We start from the raw sequence: 14,422 nt of genomic DNA, 5'->3' as shown, positions 1-14,422 counted from the left end.
CATTCACACGCCCGTATTTTCAGTTTACGTTACATCTGTATATTTCTTTCCGAAATCTGGAGAGGAACTCAACAAGGAACAGAAAAAAAATTACTTTCCTTTGATGGGATCCAATCCCTTAAATATGGCCGTGTAAATGCCCACTAAGTCCTTGGCAACACAGATCACTTTGCTTACATGTGGTTCCTTGGTAAATTGTCACATGGATCAAAATGCCTGTATAATACAAATGAACTAGGGGTTCCTCTATGGGATCGGCTACACATACTGCAGATACCTGCAAGTGACACAAGGTAGAAATGCCCATTGCATGCAATTTTGAGTCTCAGTCACACATGATAAATCACAGGCATGGCCCAATGTCATCAGTGAGGATGTTCACTCTTACTATTTGCATGTGGTAAGTCTACAACTGCTTGCAGTGGTACAATGAATGAATGGTATACCCCAGACCTTACCAAATATCTAGTGTTAACTTTTTGAACATTTTTGGGCCTTTCCAGTTAGATGGAGCCTTTGCTGAGAGATCGTAGAATAGGAACATTGACCATAACATATACAAATGTAGATGGAACCGCTTCTTAAACTGGTATAACAGGACTCGTAATAGTACTGGCCTTGTTGCCCATAACTTCACATTTTATTTTTGCAGTTCAGTTTAGAAACGTAAAGATGCTATGGGCAAAAAGTCTATTGGGGAGTTATATTAAAACTGGTGCAAAGAAAAAGCCCATGGCAACCAATCAGAACAACTCCGAAAAATGAGCGGTGGTATCTGATTAGTTGCCATGGGCAACTTCTCCACTTTTCCTTTGACCCAGTTTTGATACATCTCCCTCAATATTTTTTGATCTTAGACAGGTTTCTTACATGAGGTCCATTGTATTTATAGCGTGCACAAATCATTACTCACTTAGTAAAATATGATATTGCTAGTGTGTAAAATGCTACATAGTTTTACATGAGGCTTCATATTGCTGTCTCCATAATTTACAGCACTGGCGCCGACTTAGTAAGAACAATATGATATTCTGTAATGTTTCGGAGTAGTTTAAATGATGTTGAATAAAAGTAAAATGTAACACCAGGGTGTCCACATTGTACATAGCTCAGGGGCCATATGTGGATTAAAAGTTTGTATGTGCCTTTCTTGCCCATCCCCACCCCCGTCCCCCAACCCCATGACAAAAAAGTGTTCTGAATTCAGTCATCACTTCTATCAGTGCCCTGGTAGAAGTGATTATCGATTGCTTCTGCCTGATGGATTCCTTCAGTGCTGATCTCAATGGGCACAGGAAGGGATAACTACATTTCAGTGGCTGCTGATTGGCTGCTCAAATGTCATTTCCTGTTAGAGGGGTATAGAGTAGCGCAGCACCATGGAGGAGTACGTTGTAGAGGCACTGTGCCAAATTTAATTGGACAGTGCTGCTATATAATTACGATTAGTTGTGATTTTATTTGACTACCACATTTTTAGGGGTAATTTTGGGTGGCGGGCACAATGGTATTAGCAATTCCATGTAGATGTTATGACTGTGCAGGTAGTATTATTTGGCCTGCAGTGGCACTGTAGTGTGTAAAGTTTTCTGTGACAACAACTCTTTGAAACAAATAATACTACTAGGTCTGGGTACTTAAAAAACACAATACTGTCTTAAAATGATAACCAGGCTAATTTTTTAGGTGTGGCCAGGGCAATAAGGGTTGTGTAGCTAGGGTTGTGGCATACATCGGAAATATTTGCTGTAGCATGTGGTTCTATGTTTCTTTCATTGGGGATCCTGAATGGCAGCTACCCATTATTTGGGCTCCTAAAAGAAACCCAATCACCCCTACAATATTTACTGAACTCAAGTTTGCAGCAAACATCCCCTATGCAGGCTTTGCACCCATAGGAGAGGGCATGATGCCAACCTAAACTGGACCTTGAAGCCCATAGAAACCAACAGGATTGCCTCTCTAATACATAAGAACATGTATTCAGTGATGCTCTCCAGTCATGAATTCCAGTAGATTTACAAAATTTGGTAATTTTACTATATTATATAATATTTTTTTTCTCTGCTTTCTCAGTTGCACAAACTTTTAGAGGCTATAAGGGCATTTGAGAAAATCTGGCCATAATCATAGGTTTGTTGACGTGTTGACTTCAGAAAAATGCTATGTACAATCTCAAAAATGTATCCATAGTATCTTTTTTTTGCAGAGATGAATGGAGTAAACCTATGAATGCTCTTATTCATAGTTTGCTGGAACTCCCATTGATACAATTTGAAGAGTTGCCATCTCTGCTGAAAACTACCACTAGGACCGTTCCTCCAGCATATCAGTGGGCTTTTAAGCTCCTAGACCCCCCCCCCCCACCCCCTATATGTGACTGTCTAACATGCCCAGCTGACTTTTATCAGAATAACCCTTTAACAAGTAGATGGTGGGCTTAGAACAATTATTATTTTTATTTTTTTTAATGTAATGTCAGAAAAATAAACTAATAACCCAGGTACTAATAAATTGAACAACTGATGCGTTGTGGACCATAGGAGAGCACAAGCCATAAGTACCATCTGCATTCATGTTAATGAATTTGTTTTCTGTAGCAAGAGCAGACCCAAAAGTTTTTTGGCTCCTCTAAGATTTTTGAGTTCTCTGTCCACACATTGATAGGATTTATAGAAGATCATAGTTTTGTAGGTCTTATTTGCACCCAGAATAGAAATCCAAGAACTCAAGAAACATGCAGACCTATGCGACCTACTCCTAAAATGTCAAAGTTAAATTACCTTCTTCATCTGATAAGCCAGTCAACAACCTCTCAGAATAGGAATGGAACATTTTGAGACACCAAGACGTGCCAATGGAAGCCCATACATTTGTGTATCTTTGATCCTTCCCTTAAGGCCTCATGCATACGGCAGAACCTTATGTACAGAGCCGGTATGGAAGCACACGGAGTCCCTGTAGTTTCGTACTACGAAGCAGTAGGCACTCCATGGGCTGCCATATGGTATCTTTGTATTACACCATATTATGGAGGTATTATCCCTGAAAGTAATGTTTCTAGAAGAGGATATCTCCGTAGTATGGCATCTAATGGAACATGGCGTTCCTCTATTTTCTGTCTGATCCATGTGAATCCGAAACAAAAAAAACTCTGTATGCCAAAGTACAGTATTGCCTCACAGAGTTCTAGACGTGCCATATTACGTCTCTGTACAACTTGAAGGTTGTCTGGAGCTGTAATAGGGCCAAGTGCATGAGGCCTTACTGTGAATATATGTTGGGTCATTTTAAGGAGATTTTCCAACAATGTTGAAAAATCTTGTAGCATAGTTAGTACTACCATGCTTTCTATAGCCAGCATTAAAGCGATCATACTGACTCACATGTGGATACTTGAAAACGTAACCATTACAATGTGTTATTTTATCTTTTTAAGGCTCCTCTTCAATAAACAGCAACAAATAATATGAATGGATGGCCGGTCATAAGAACCAACTTCATTCAATAGTGAAGTATGTTCTCACGTAACTCAGGAGCTCCTTCTCCTACTCCCGATACCATCCCTTGGCTTTTATCTAGACCAGTGGTCTCCAACCTGTGTCTCCCCAGCTGTTGCAAAACTACAACTCCCAGCGTGCTTAGAGTTGTAGTTTTCCAACACCTGGAGAGCTACAGGTTGGAGACCACTGATCTAGACTTTTATCAGTTACAATGTCCCCTTCTTTGAACACAGCAAAGCAGCTTTATAGTAAAGATTTAGCATTAGCATAAATTAGCAGCACTACCTAAAAAAATTCACAAGTTCGAAAAACTTGGTGCAATGTCACATGTGCATATGCTTGTACCTGTTCAATGACTTCCAGGTCACATTACATACAGCATAACAAGGCCTACTTACCAACCATAGCCTACCATTGTTGGCCTATAAATACTGAAGGGTTTTATTGTATTTAAAGATGGTATATTACCTCAGTATTTCAGCTTGAGCGTTATAAGAACCATTGATGAAGAGCATAATGGTTGTTTGCATGAGCAGTACCAATGTTATCATTGATGGGGCATTTAGAAAAGAAACCAATGTGAAGTAAATGTAGAGGAGTTAGCACTATAACTAATCAGATACTTGCTTTAATTTTTCAACTATAGAAAAACAAGAGCCGTGTTCTGATTGGTTGTTATGTATTAAAAAAAAAAATCAGAAATCTCCCACATTGCATTTTAGAGTTCTCCTGTAAGAAAAAAATTACGCTGTTGTGAACCCTTATTTTTAATCTAAATCGATAAAAAATATTGTGCTGATTCATTTCTTAATAAATCTTAATAGCGGTTGGAGCTCCATTATTGGACTTCTAATCTTCTGCGTGGATGAAGTTGAATGATCAAATTCTGGCTGCCTGCAGCCACCACTAGGGGGAGCTCAGGAACGTACTAGCTACTGTTTATACAATGAACCCTATAGTAAAACACTATGCAGTAAATTTCTACTCTCCCCCTAGTGGTAGCTTTTTAACTCTAAGTCTATGCAGGAGATTTGTAGCTCAGAAAAATGGAGCTCCGACGACTATAAAACTATATTAAAGAATGAATCAGCGCAGAATATTAGACCTAAAAAACAGATGACATAAAAAGATAGAGATTCACTTTAAGTCACAATTTATGTTTTTTTGGGAATTCTACTTAAAATGCTGTAATGATTTAGTAAATGTCTTTTATTCTGCTGCGGTTCAATCATATTCTAACTAGACTGTTCACTTGCACAGAATTAGACTGGTTTGGGATAACCCACGAAAAGCTTATAGCTCCTTACTTGAGAGCCCAAATGCCGTAAATTTATATGGTAGTTGACTGGGAAAACTTAGCGGTGTATTGAGAATACAAGAAGAGAAGAAGAGAATCTGAAAGGGTTCTTTAGACAAATATTGCTAAAGGGAGAGGCTGGGTTTGGGGGAGGAGAAGTTAGGGTGGGGCGCTTTTTCTTATAGATTTGAAGACTAAGTCCAGAGATGAGGAAACCAGACCATGCGAATCATATGGTGGCATGTGCCAGCACATAAAAGAGACCCTATTACAATTTTCCTATCGCGTTCCGGGTCCTACATGTATGCCTGTAGTTAAGGGACTAGATTAACAAAACTTGAATAGTTGGCAAGTCCTACGTCTAGGAGCTAATATACGCTTAGGTCTTATTGTCCAGACATTTAAATGTGAAAACTGCAACTAAATTATAGGAACAACCCTCATACTGGCCATAAATAACCACATAATTCCACCCCATGGCAGCCGCTCTACTAGGCAAATGTTTATTTTTTTAGACACTCCTCTAAGTTCATTGCAAAGTGGCCTCATAAAAGTACCATACCTGATCTTTACCTGTCTATCGTAAAAGGGCCTCTTGTTATGTGACTCTTGTTTGTTTATATTGAACCCCTATAATATCATATCCTATTTCCCTTCACTTTGATATATTACACCAAAGTTTAGGTTTCGAAGCAAAAATGCTATGCAAATAAAACTTTACATAGTTTACTCGTAGTTGTCGAATACATTTGCCATACCTGCAGTCAGAGGTATCTAACTTCAGTTCACAAGAAACCCCAACAGGGTCATTTTTCCGTTTCCCCCACTCAAGAAATCCATACCTCTAGTTTTTGAATTATTGCCCTTTTGAGAGAACTTGAAGTTTTTGGAAGTTGAACTTGGAGTTGAGTCACCAAAAGAGCAGCATGTGACTTATAGCTTCTGCTATTGCATGCTTTAGTTAATAGGATGAATCATTGTGAACTGCTCAGCAATGACCACCAGTGATCACCGTTTGCAAATTAGAGGGCTCAATAAATAGGGCTACAGTTAATTATTAGGCTAGGGCTATACCATCACCTGAACTGCAGGGTAGCTCACTAGGAGGGCCACACAACAGTATTTTTTGACCACACAACCAAGATACTTGGATGTGGATGTAGCTTTCAACACCTTCAATCCAATAGTTGGGTCAAGGACAACCCAAACCAATGGAGGGTGGCCCTCTTGCCGCCCTACCATTGCAATCTGTCAATGGTGTAAGAGCCTTCCTGTAGCCTCAGCCTTACAAAAAACACGTAGCATAATCAAATATAGAGTATCTTTCTTTACTTACTCAGGGAAGAAAGAAACCAAGAAAAATAAAATGACTCTTTAATATAATTTATCCTTTTTTTCCACCATCTCGCAATGATCAATCGAGAACAAACAGTAAAAAAAATGTGCAGAAACAGCCAGGAGTATGTTTGCAAGCATGAAATAAATCTGGCCAGGAAGTCATATAGTACATGCACATACAACACAAGATGCTCATTTCATGAAAGGGGGTTTTGTTCATTACTGAGGGTCTCATTTTATGCCAGTAGAAGGAGAGACGACTACCAGAATTTGCATAGAAGAAGTTGCATACAGGTAGAAGCCATTACCTTTCACCCCATGGCTCCTGGTTTTTGTAGACATTGGGTACCAAGGATTGCTGCCCAGTAATTCATTTTGTTCCTGTACCAGGCTTGAAGTGCAATGATGCCAGTTATGTTGTAACCCATCGATATCGATATTCTGTGAATACGGAAGGCATGCAGGCAAAGAGTGGAATTACTGTTGCCCATGGCAACCACTCAGATCGTGGTTTTCATGTTCTAACCTGCACTAGAGAAATGAAAACTGGGATCTGGTTAATTGCAATGGGCAACTGCACCACTTTTTGTCCACTTAACCAACTTTTATCCATGTGGCACAGTGGGTCTTGTGCACCAGAAATTTAGATCCATTGACTGTCACAAGAAGCCTGGAGAGTTGGAACATAACCTGCAAATAATAGTATTTTTTACAATTTTAACTAATAAGAATAATTAGTAAATCATTGTCTGTTATAATTAGTAAATAAATATATATAGTGTATTTTGTGTCGAAATAAAAAAATAATAAAATAAATAAATATATATTTATTTATTTATTCATTCATATATATATAACATATATATTATGATTATTATTATTCCTGGTCCTCATATGTAAAAATTTAACCAATCAAGGCCAAAACATTTAGAAAATAAAAGCTGAATTCGAATTGGGTAGTCAACAAGAGCCCATTTTTATAGTGACATTTTTTGGGTAATATCTCAGGCCTATATCTGTGTGTTTTGGAGAATTATGAACTAAGGATGACGTTACACTACAAATGGGCTATAGGGCTGGGGCTACACAATGATAGAATAGCGAAATGATAGCAATGCACTTGCTCACAGAATGTCAATAGAAAAGAAAATGTCTGTTGCATTCATAGAACTCACTGCATTTCTTTCCTGGAATTTTTCCATAATCACATAAGGGTCAGTGGAAAAATACGGCTTTGATAAATAATTTTTGGTCCATGGAGCACTTGGGTAATGTTCCTGTAATAGACATTTTATGATGGCAGAAAGAACAGATTGGAGATATTTTACATGTTCTAAGAATATTGTGTGACATATACAGTATAAAAAAATAATATATATAAAAATATACAAAAAAATTAGACTACAAATGGGAAAAAAATCTAAAAAATTAAATAAAACAATAATAAGGTGCATTTTGCTATGTGCTAACATGTTATAAATGATCATCCACTACAGATATTAGCAATAATGTGTCAAGAATACCAAAAACAGCCACATAATTACTTACTTATACCTTATAAATTATCAAAATTTCCTTTAACTAACACCCGCATGCTACAATTTTCTTACACTATGAATAGATTTACATTTTGGTGGTGTTAGTAGCAGAAAATGTGTAATTTTATTGTGAATCAGAACAAATTGTGTATTTTTGTATATTTTTTTTTTCTTCTTGCGGGTTGTAAATGTGTTTCAGAAAAACATCTAAATTTAGCAGGGAAGCATGGAAACGAGACTAAGTGTTGCTTGCAGGCATCACGTGAGGAGTACGGTTCACCTAATTAGTTTATATTTTTAGCCAAAGCCAGAAAGTTATCTAGAGCAAAAGAATGTCCTTTTACTGTGTGCCTTCATGTGCATCGCCAGAATTGAATGTTTTTTTGAACATCTATATGAATGTATAGGTTTGTAAAATAAAAAAAAATAAAAAAATGTGAGAAAACAGAAGGCTACGTTTTTGCACATTTTGAAATTCATAAAAAAAAAACTAAAAAAAAAAAAATCTATTTCCCAAATTATGGGCTACTATAATACATCTTCCCAAAAACTCATTTAAATAGCAATTCTACAAAGCACAGAATTCCCTTCATTTTCTATAGTATAACATGGCTTTTTATAAAGTGGTAAATATGTAAAATAAAATAAATGAACATTTTTCAAAAGGAATAAATACACGGTTCAATCTTTTTTTATTTGCCAATAGTGTTTATATTCATAGATCTTTGTTCCCCTGCTAGTATGTTGGGAGCCACATAAGGATCTTGATCCCCTGCATATGGGTCCCCTTTTTTTGGCAGCAATAGATACTAGTGGCACCAGGGATATCATAGCATTACCAGAACTCGGTACTAGGGTCAAAACCTTTATCGCTGGTGTTTTTAATAGTCTTTTTTCACTTTAACACTCATTGTGGCTCTACATCATCTGGTGAACTTGAAAGTGGTTCGCAACCTACAAAGGTTGGGAACCCCTGGATTAGATAGAAAATGATCTAGGGCTGTAAATTACGGGTCTCGTGTTTGAGTACTTGTACATAAAGTGGAGATGTTGTCCTTACCAACAATCAGATTCAGGCTTTTATTCTTCAAGTGCAGGTTAGAAATAAGACCAATGATCTGATTGCTTGCTACCGGCAACGCCCCGGATTTTTGCCTGCACTAGTTCTCATGATCAGTGAGACATAATGAATTCCAAAAAGAATTTGAAATCCATCCTTTGTTCTGCTACTTTTCAGTCTTGGATTGGTCGTCATATTTTTCTTCTCTCCTTCTTCTGTCCACCACATATTAAATTAAACCAACAGTGAACCAAAACCCCTTTCATAGCCATCCTTTGTGAAAAAGAACCAAAGGGCGAGAGTTAAAATACGCATTGGAACCAGTTAATCATCATCTCAACAAACATACATTTGGCACCAGGGCCTCTGGCGCGCTCAATAAGAAATGCATCTTAGAAGTATTACTTTGATTCAAAGAGCAGAGTATTCACACAGAAAAGCACCTTCGGAATACTCCTCTCATGGAAAAGAGCCCCTTACATAGATTTCTCAAATTTATGTAGTGTCTTTAAGGTACTCATCATCATCATCATCATAGAATGGCTGTCTAAATTTGTACATTTTCAGATTTTGAATTCTGGAAGGAAAATATACCTTTTTTGTTTTGCATATAACATTAAATATCATTGTTACAGTATAACATGCAAACACATGCTGGCTAGGAAAATGCAACCTTTAAATAGTATTTTTGAACTTTTTTTTGTTTTGTTATATCTTTCCAGTTCCTTTTCTTTGTATTGTTAAATTTCTGGTTGATGCGTTATCGCACCCATAGCAGAGAACTGCCTTGAAAATAGTCAAAGTGATCAACACATTCTTCTCATCATTCCAGTGCAATCCACTTGTATAGAACCTCAATTTAAAAAATAGAAGAATCCAGTTTATTTTTTATTTTTCAGTTCCTTCCACGTCTTCTTCGTCTTCAGTGCAGCTGATTTTACGCTGTAACCATTATCCCATATGCATTGGGAATGACCATTGATTTCCATCCTTCATTGTTTAAATGAATTTTCTTTAAGATTTTGCCACACTTTCCATTTTTTTTTTCTCATTACCTTGTATTTCCTGTAGTTGCTGTTTTTGTGTTATTATAATTTCAAATTTTTTTTCAAATTTTTATGATTCGGAAATCAAGGTGTCGAAAAGGAGATTGTGTACATGGGAGGAAATCAATTAATTCACAGTGACAGCTTCCGCCTGCATATATCGAACAAGGACAGGACTCTCCTTATAATTTTCTGTGTGAGGACGAGAGAGAAAAAAAAAAAAAAGGAGAAGGAGGAAGAAGACAGGAGGGAGTGTGACACAGGTAAAGAGAGTGGAAGGGAGGAAAAAAGAGAAAAAAGAAAGAAAGGAGAAGTGGACTCAGCTTTCTGACAAAAAACAAAAACACCAGTCAACAGAGCCATGCACCAAAAAATGATTAGATAGCTATGGGAATGTCACCATGTTAAGCTACAATATATACATATTTTAATTAATTAGGTATTTTTAAATTTAGGAACATGCAGTCAGGCAGACTCGTTATTGCTTGCAACAGTAGATCATGCACAGAAAGTAGTAAGGAGATGTGAGGGTAGCAAAATACATACATACACACAAATATATATAAATATATATATTTATATATATAAATATATATATATATGTATATACACAGACATATATATGATATATGGCTCATAAAATCCTGAGTATGGTGGTGAGGAGTGATCAGGAAGCACAAAGCAGCTCCATAGAAATAAGATCAAGGTTTAATAAAAAGAAAGGGAAATAAATAAGAAGGACGATCCCCTCCCCCACCACAAAAATAAAAAAGCTAATGTATTGGAGAATCATAAATATAAGTATATATATATATATATATATATATATATATATATATATATATATATATATACATATATTAAAACAAGTCTTCTGTAGGATTATTAACAAATGTCTTCTGTATGTATATATATATATATATATATATATATATAAAATTATATATATATATAATTAATATATTTTTTTTTCATATTTTCGCCTTAAGGAAATTTTTAAGAACAATAAATAATCATATCATTAAAAAAAATGATACCCTTGTATCCCTCTCCGCCCTAAAGAAACCTCCTTTGGCTTGTGTCTCCTTAGCGGAAGAGCATTTCTTACTCCACAACAGCGTCTTCCTGGAGCACAGCTATTTGAATCAGCAGGGGGAGTCATAAAAGTCTTTTTTTTTTATTATATATTCCTCAGCAAAGTGCAAAATGTTTTTTTTCTTTTTTGTCTTTCTTTTTTCTTATATTAAAAGTCAAACATGTTTTTTTTAAATATATCTGCATATAATCTATAATTTTCATCATCCTTTTAAAAAATAACAAAATTTGTTAAAGTCTCTGTCTTATTTTTGTTCTTTTGCCAGTCTCGATGTTTGTTTTTTGTAGTTATTACTAGTTAAGGTTCCCCTTATGAGTTGATAGAGTCCATGCTATAAGATGGAGGGAATGGGAGACCGCGGGCGTCTCACTGCCGATGGTGACCCAAATGGGGTAGAGATAGGAGACAGTCTGAGCGTATTTCCACTCATGCCAGCTATGCTGTTTAGACTCCGGGATTTTTCATAACCTTGATATCCATGAAATAAATAAAAAAGAAAAAAAAAAAGATTATGAAGCGCAACGTATTTTGCCCAGAATCATGGACAGGGAAACTTCATACAATAAAAGCTAGAATTGTGGCTACCCAGAAATAAAACATGCCTTATATATGCCCATTTTCATGTTCAGAACACGTTCATACATTTTTTTTTTAAATTATTTTTGAATTAACATATTTGTATAAAAACTTTAGCCATGATTATTTTAATTTGAAAAAAATATATTTTTTTTAAATAAATGTGTAAATTTCAAATTTTTGGAAAAAATAGTTTGCAAAGAAAGTGTAATTTGGTATATTCTCTCTTGATTTATATTGAATTTATGCACATTTCGATAAGTGTCTGCCAGTTTGCATACCCGCTTGCCGTGTATTTTAATGCTTATTGATTATTCTGGCCTGGGAATCAACATCTTAGTCAGACAATGGTACCACAAGTACCAAAGCCATTCAAACTAACATTTTCTTGATCAGTGCGGTTTTTAGTAGACATTTCAATTAATATGGTCTTCTAGCAATGTGCACAAAGTAGTATTTTGTGCACTTACACGGCAAATGTTGTGTTTGCTCACTTCAGTCAATAAATATTTGACTTTAATAGTCAATCTAATAATTAATTATTATATAATTTTAAATAAATGTTCTCACTATCTTCTAGGGTATAATCAAAATTCTATTTGAAGTCTATTAATGTATTATTGTCAGTCTGCCTAATTAGTAAGGTGAACATACTTTTCATTGGGAAATGCTGAGAGTACCATAGCCAATCCTATGGCCTGATCATCCGATATGGTGACCGACAAGAATTTGAAGCTAATGGAGGCTTAATATTGAGACTTCCTAACATGTTATTAAATCTCTATGTGATCAACATGACCCATAACTTTTTCACATAGGATGGGGAAGGAAGGTGCCCACAGCTCAGGAAATTTGAGCATATGAACACATTTTGCCGATGGTTGATATCTGTCTGTCTATGGCCACCATGGGTGATACTTTTTGAAAAATTCTCCTTATTCATGGTACAAAATAACTTTTTTTCCCTTACCCTATCCTAATGTTCACCCCCATGGTTCATGAGGCTCAGTATGTTCCTCAGTTCCCCACAGTCCCTTGTTGGCCATCTCTTGTGTCTTGGGTACTCCAAAGCCAAGTCTTGATGTCTGCAAAAGGGTTTTTTGTGCATTATTTGTCCCATAAGACAGTCAACATGAGACAGTAGATAGTGTTAGACACTGCTTGTTGTCACCAACCTTGACATTTGGAGACGGGATGTGGTCCATCATCAGATGTTTGCTCATAAGGGCTGTCAGGAGCCGGGAAAGATGATATGACTCTGTTCCAGGCATTAGGCACCTTAGTGAACATTTGTGAAAGCCAAATCTTAATGGAGTAGACCTGCTGACTTTCCACTCAAACTAGAACTATAATTGAATGGAAACCTCTTCTATTCTACACTTCCCTCATTTGTAAGTTGGGACTGTTGCCTAGCAACTAGTGCAGGAAGTTAACAGGTGACAACACCCATTATCCTGTAGGTCTGTGGGACTTGAGTTGTCACCTAGTCATCTGTAGATATAGATGCATACTGGTGACATCCCAGCAATACTACTACTACCCCCAGGATCTCAGCAATAGAAATGCAGCAGATTCCACAAAAAGCAAAACTGTGTATTGAGATTTTAGCTTAACTACTGTGGCAGGGACATTGGTTTAGTAAACGCAAATTGTGGGTTAATCAAACTTTTGTAGTTCTTTAAGGGTCAGCCCATGTGTATAAATATAAAAGTAGTCTCTTCATTGGACATATAGAAGAAGTAATTCTTCAGTAAACAATGAACCTTATCAAAACTGTCTAATAAAAAAACTGTCCTTGTTGCCCATAGTAGCCAATCACAGTGTAGCTTTCATTTCACTACAGCAGTTTCAGACATGAAAGCTGAGCTCTGATTGGTTGTTATGGGAAACAAGGCCCGAAATAAAGCGACTACCTGTATATATATTTCTCTGGAATAAAAAATATTTAGTTTTTGATGTTGTGATTAATTTAACGCTGTTTCCAATTAAATCAAATCTGTTGTAAATGTACCTGCCATTGTATTCCATTATATGTGAGGCAAGGGCCTTGATTTTGCAGTAAATAGAGAACGTTACGGCCTTTCTTTTGCATAGGATGGGACATATATTTGGCTGTGATGCTTCTGAGGAGACACCGTATTGTCAAAGTACAAAAACAGCTCCAAGCACAAACATTTAAGGTAGCGGCACAAGCAAGTTACAATGTGACCATATCCAAAAATTAAGATCATCTGGGTGACGTCTTGAAGTCTGGTGCAGAGCAATATACAGCATGTTGTGGCCTATAGAAACCAGATATAAGTCTCCATCTCCGGTAATTTACTAACAATCACTATTAAATGTGACTGGCTGCTTTATGCTACAACATATATTCCTCTTGCATAAGCTTTCAGAAATGCACCACAGGAAAAATAATTCATATAAACTCTAAAAAAATACTTTAATGACCTTAAGAAACAAATATTATCATTTTTGGTAGTAGTAGTAGTAGTTGTATTTTCAATTCAGGTTTTTAGGTTGTTCTCTTACAATTACATGGCCCTATACTGGGGGTCTCCAACCTGGGATTCCCCAGATGTTGCGAGACTACGACTCTTAGCATACTCTGATAGCCTGGGGTTGTCAGAGGATGCTAGGAGTTGTAGTTTTGCAATAGCTGGAGAGCAACAGTTTGGACACCACTAGCTTGTTATCAGGTGGATTCAGTGGGGTTGATTTGCTAAGATAATTGTATTTGCCTGGGTTGCTGAAAGCATAGGACAATTGTGTAACTTGGCTGTAAATACTATCTATCTATCTATCTATCTATCTATCTATCTATCTATCTATCTATCTATCTATCTATCTATCTATCTATCTATCTATCTATCTATCTATCTATCTATCTATCTATCTATCTATCATCTGTCTATCATCTATCTATCTATCTATCTATCTATCTATCTATCTATCTATCTATCTATCTATC

The 14,422-nt window shown here is 36.3% G+C and overlaps 1 protein-coding gene across 4 annotated transcripts in view; it reads right to left on the bottom strand.

The window, feature by feature from the left end:
* Positions 1-1,184: 1,184 nt before the first annotated feature.
* Positions 1,185-14,422, bottom strand: part of LOC142662173 (voltage-gated potassium channel KCNC1-like) — a 100,626-nt gene continuing 87,388 nt past the window's right edge. The window contains exon 4 of one of the 4 annotated variants that reach the window (XM_075840199.1): positions 1,185-9,974. In XM_075840199.1, the coding sequence (XP_075696314.1) occupies positions 9,910-9,974 (65 nt within the window). In that variant the 3' untranslated portion in view covers positions 1,185-9,909. Of the gene's footprint in view, positions 9,975-10,662; positions 11,347-14,422 lie in introns of those variants that run through there. The other 3 variants (XM_075840198.1, XM_075840195.1, XM_075840196.1) reach the window with 3 other exon arrangements.

This window comes from Rhinoderma darwinii, chromosome 10 (genome assembly GCF_050947455.1).
Source record: "Rhinoderma darwinii isolate aRhiDar2 chromosome 10, aRhiDar2.hap1, whole genome shotgun sequence".
Lineage (NCBI taxonomy): Eukaryota > Metazoa > Chordata > Amphibia > Anura > Rhinodermatidae > Rhinoderma > Rhinoderma darwinii.
Note: the sequence above shows the minus strand (reverse complement) of the source record. Positions and strands in the feature narration are given on the sequence as shown.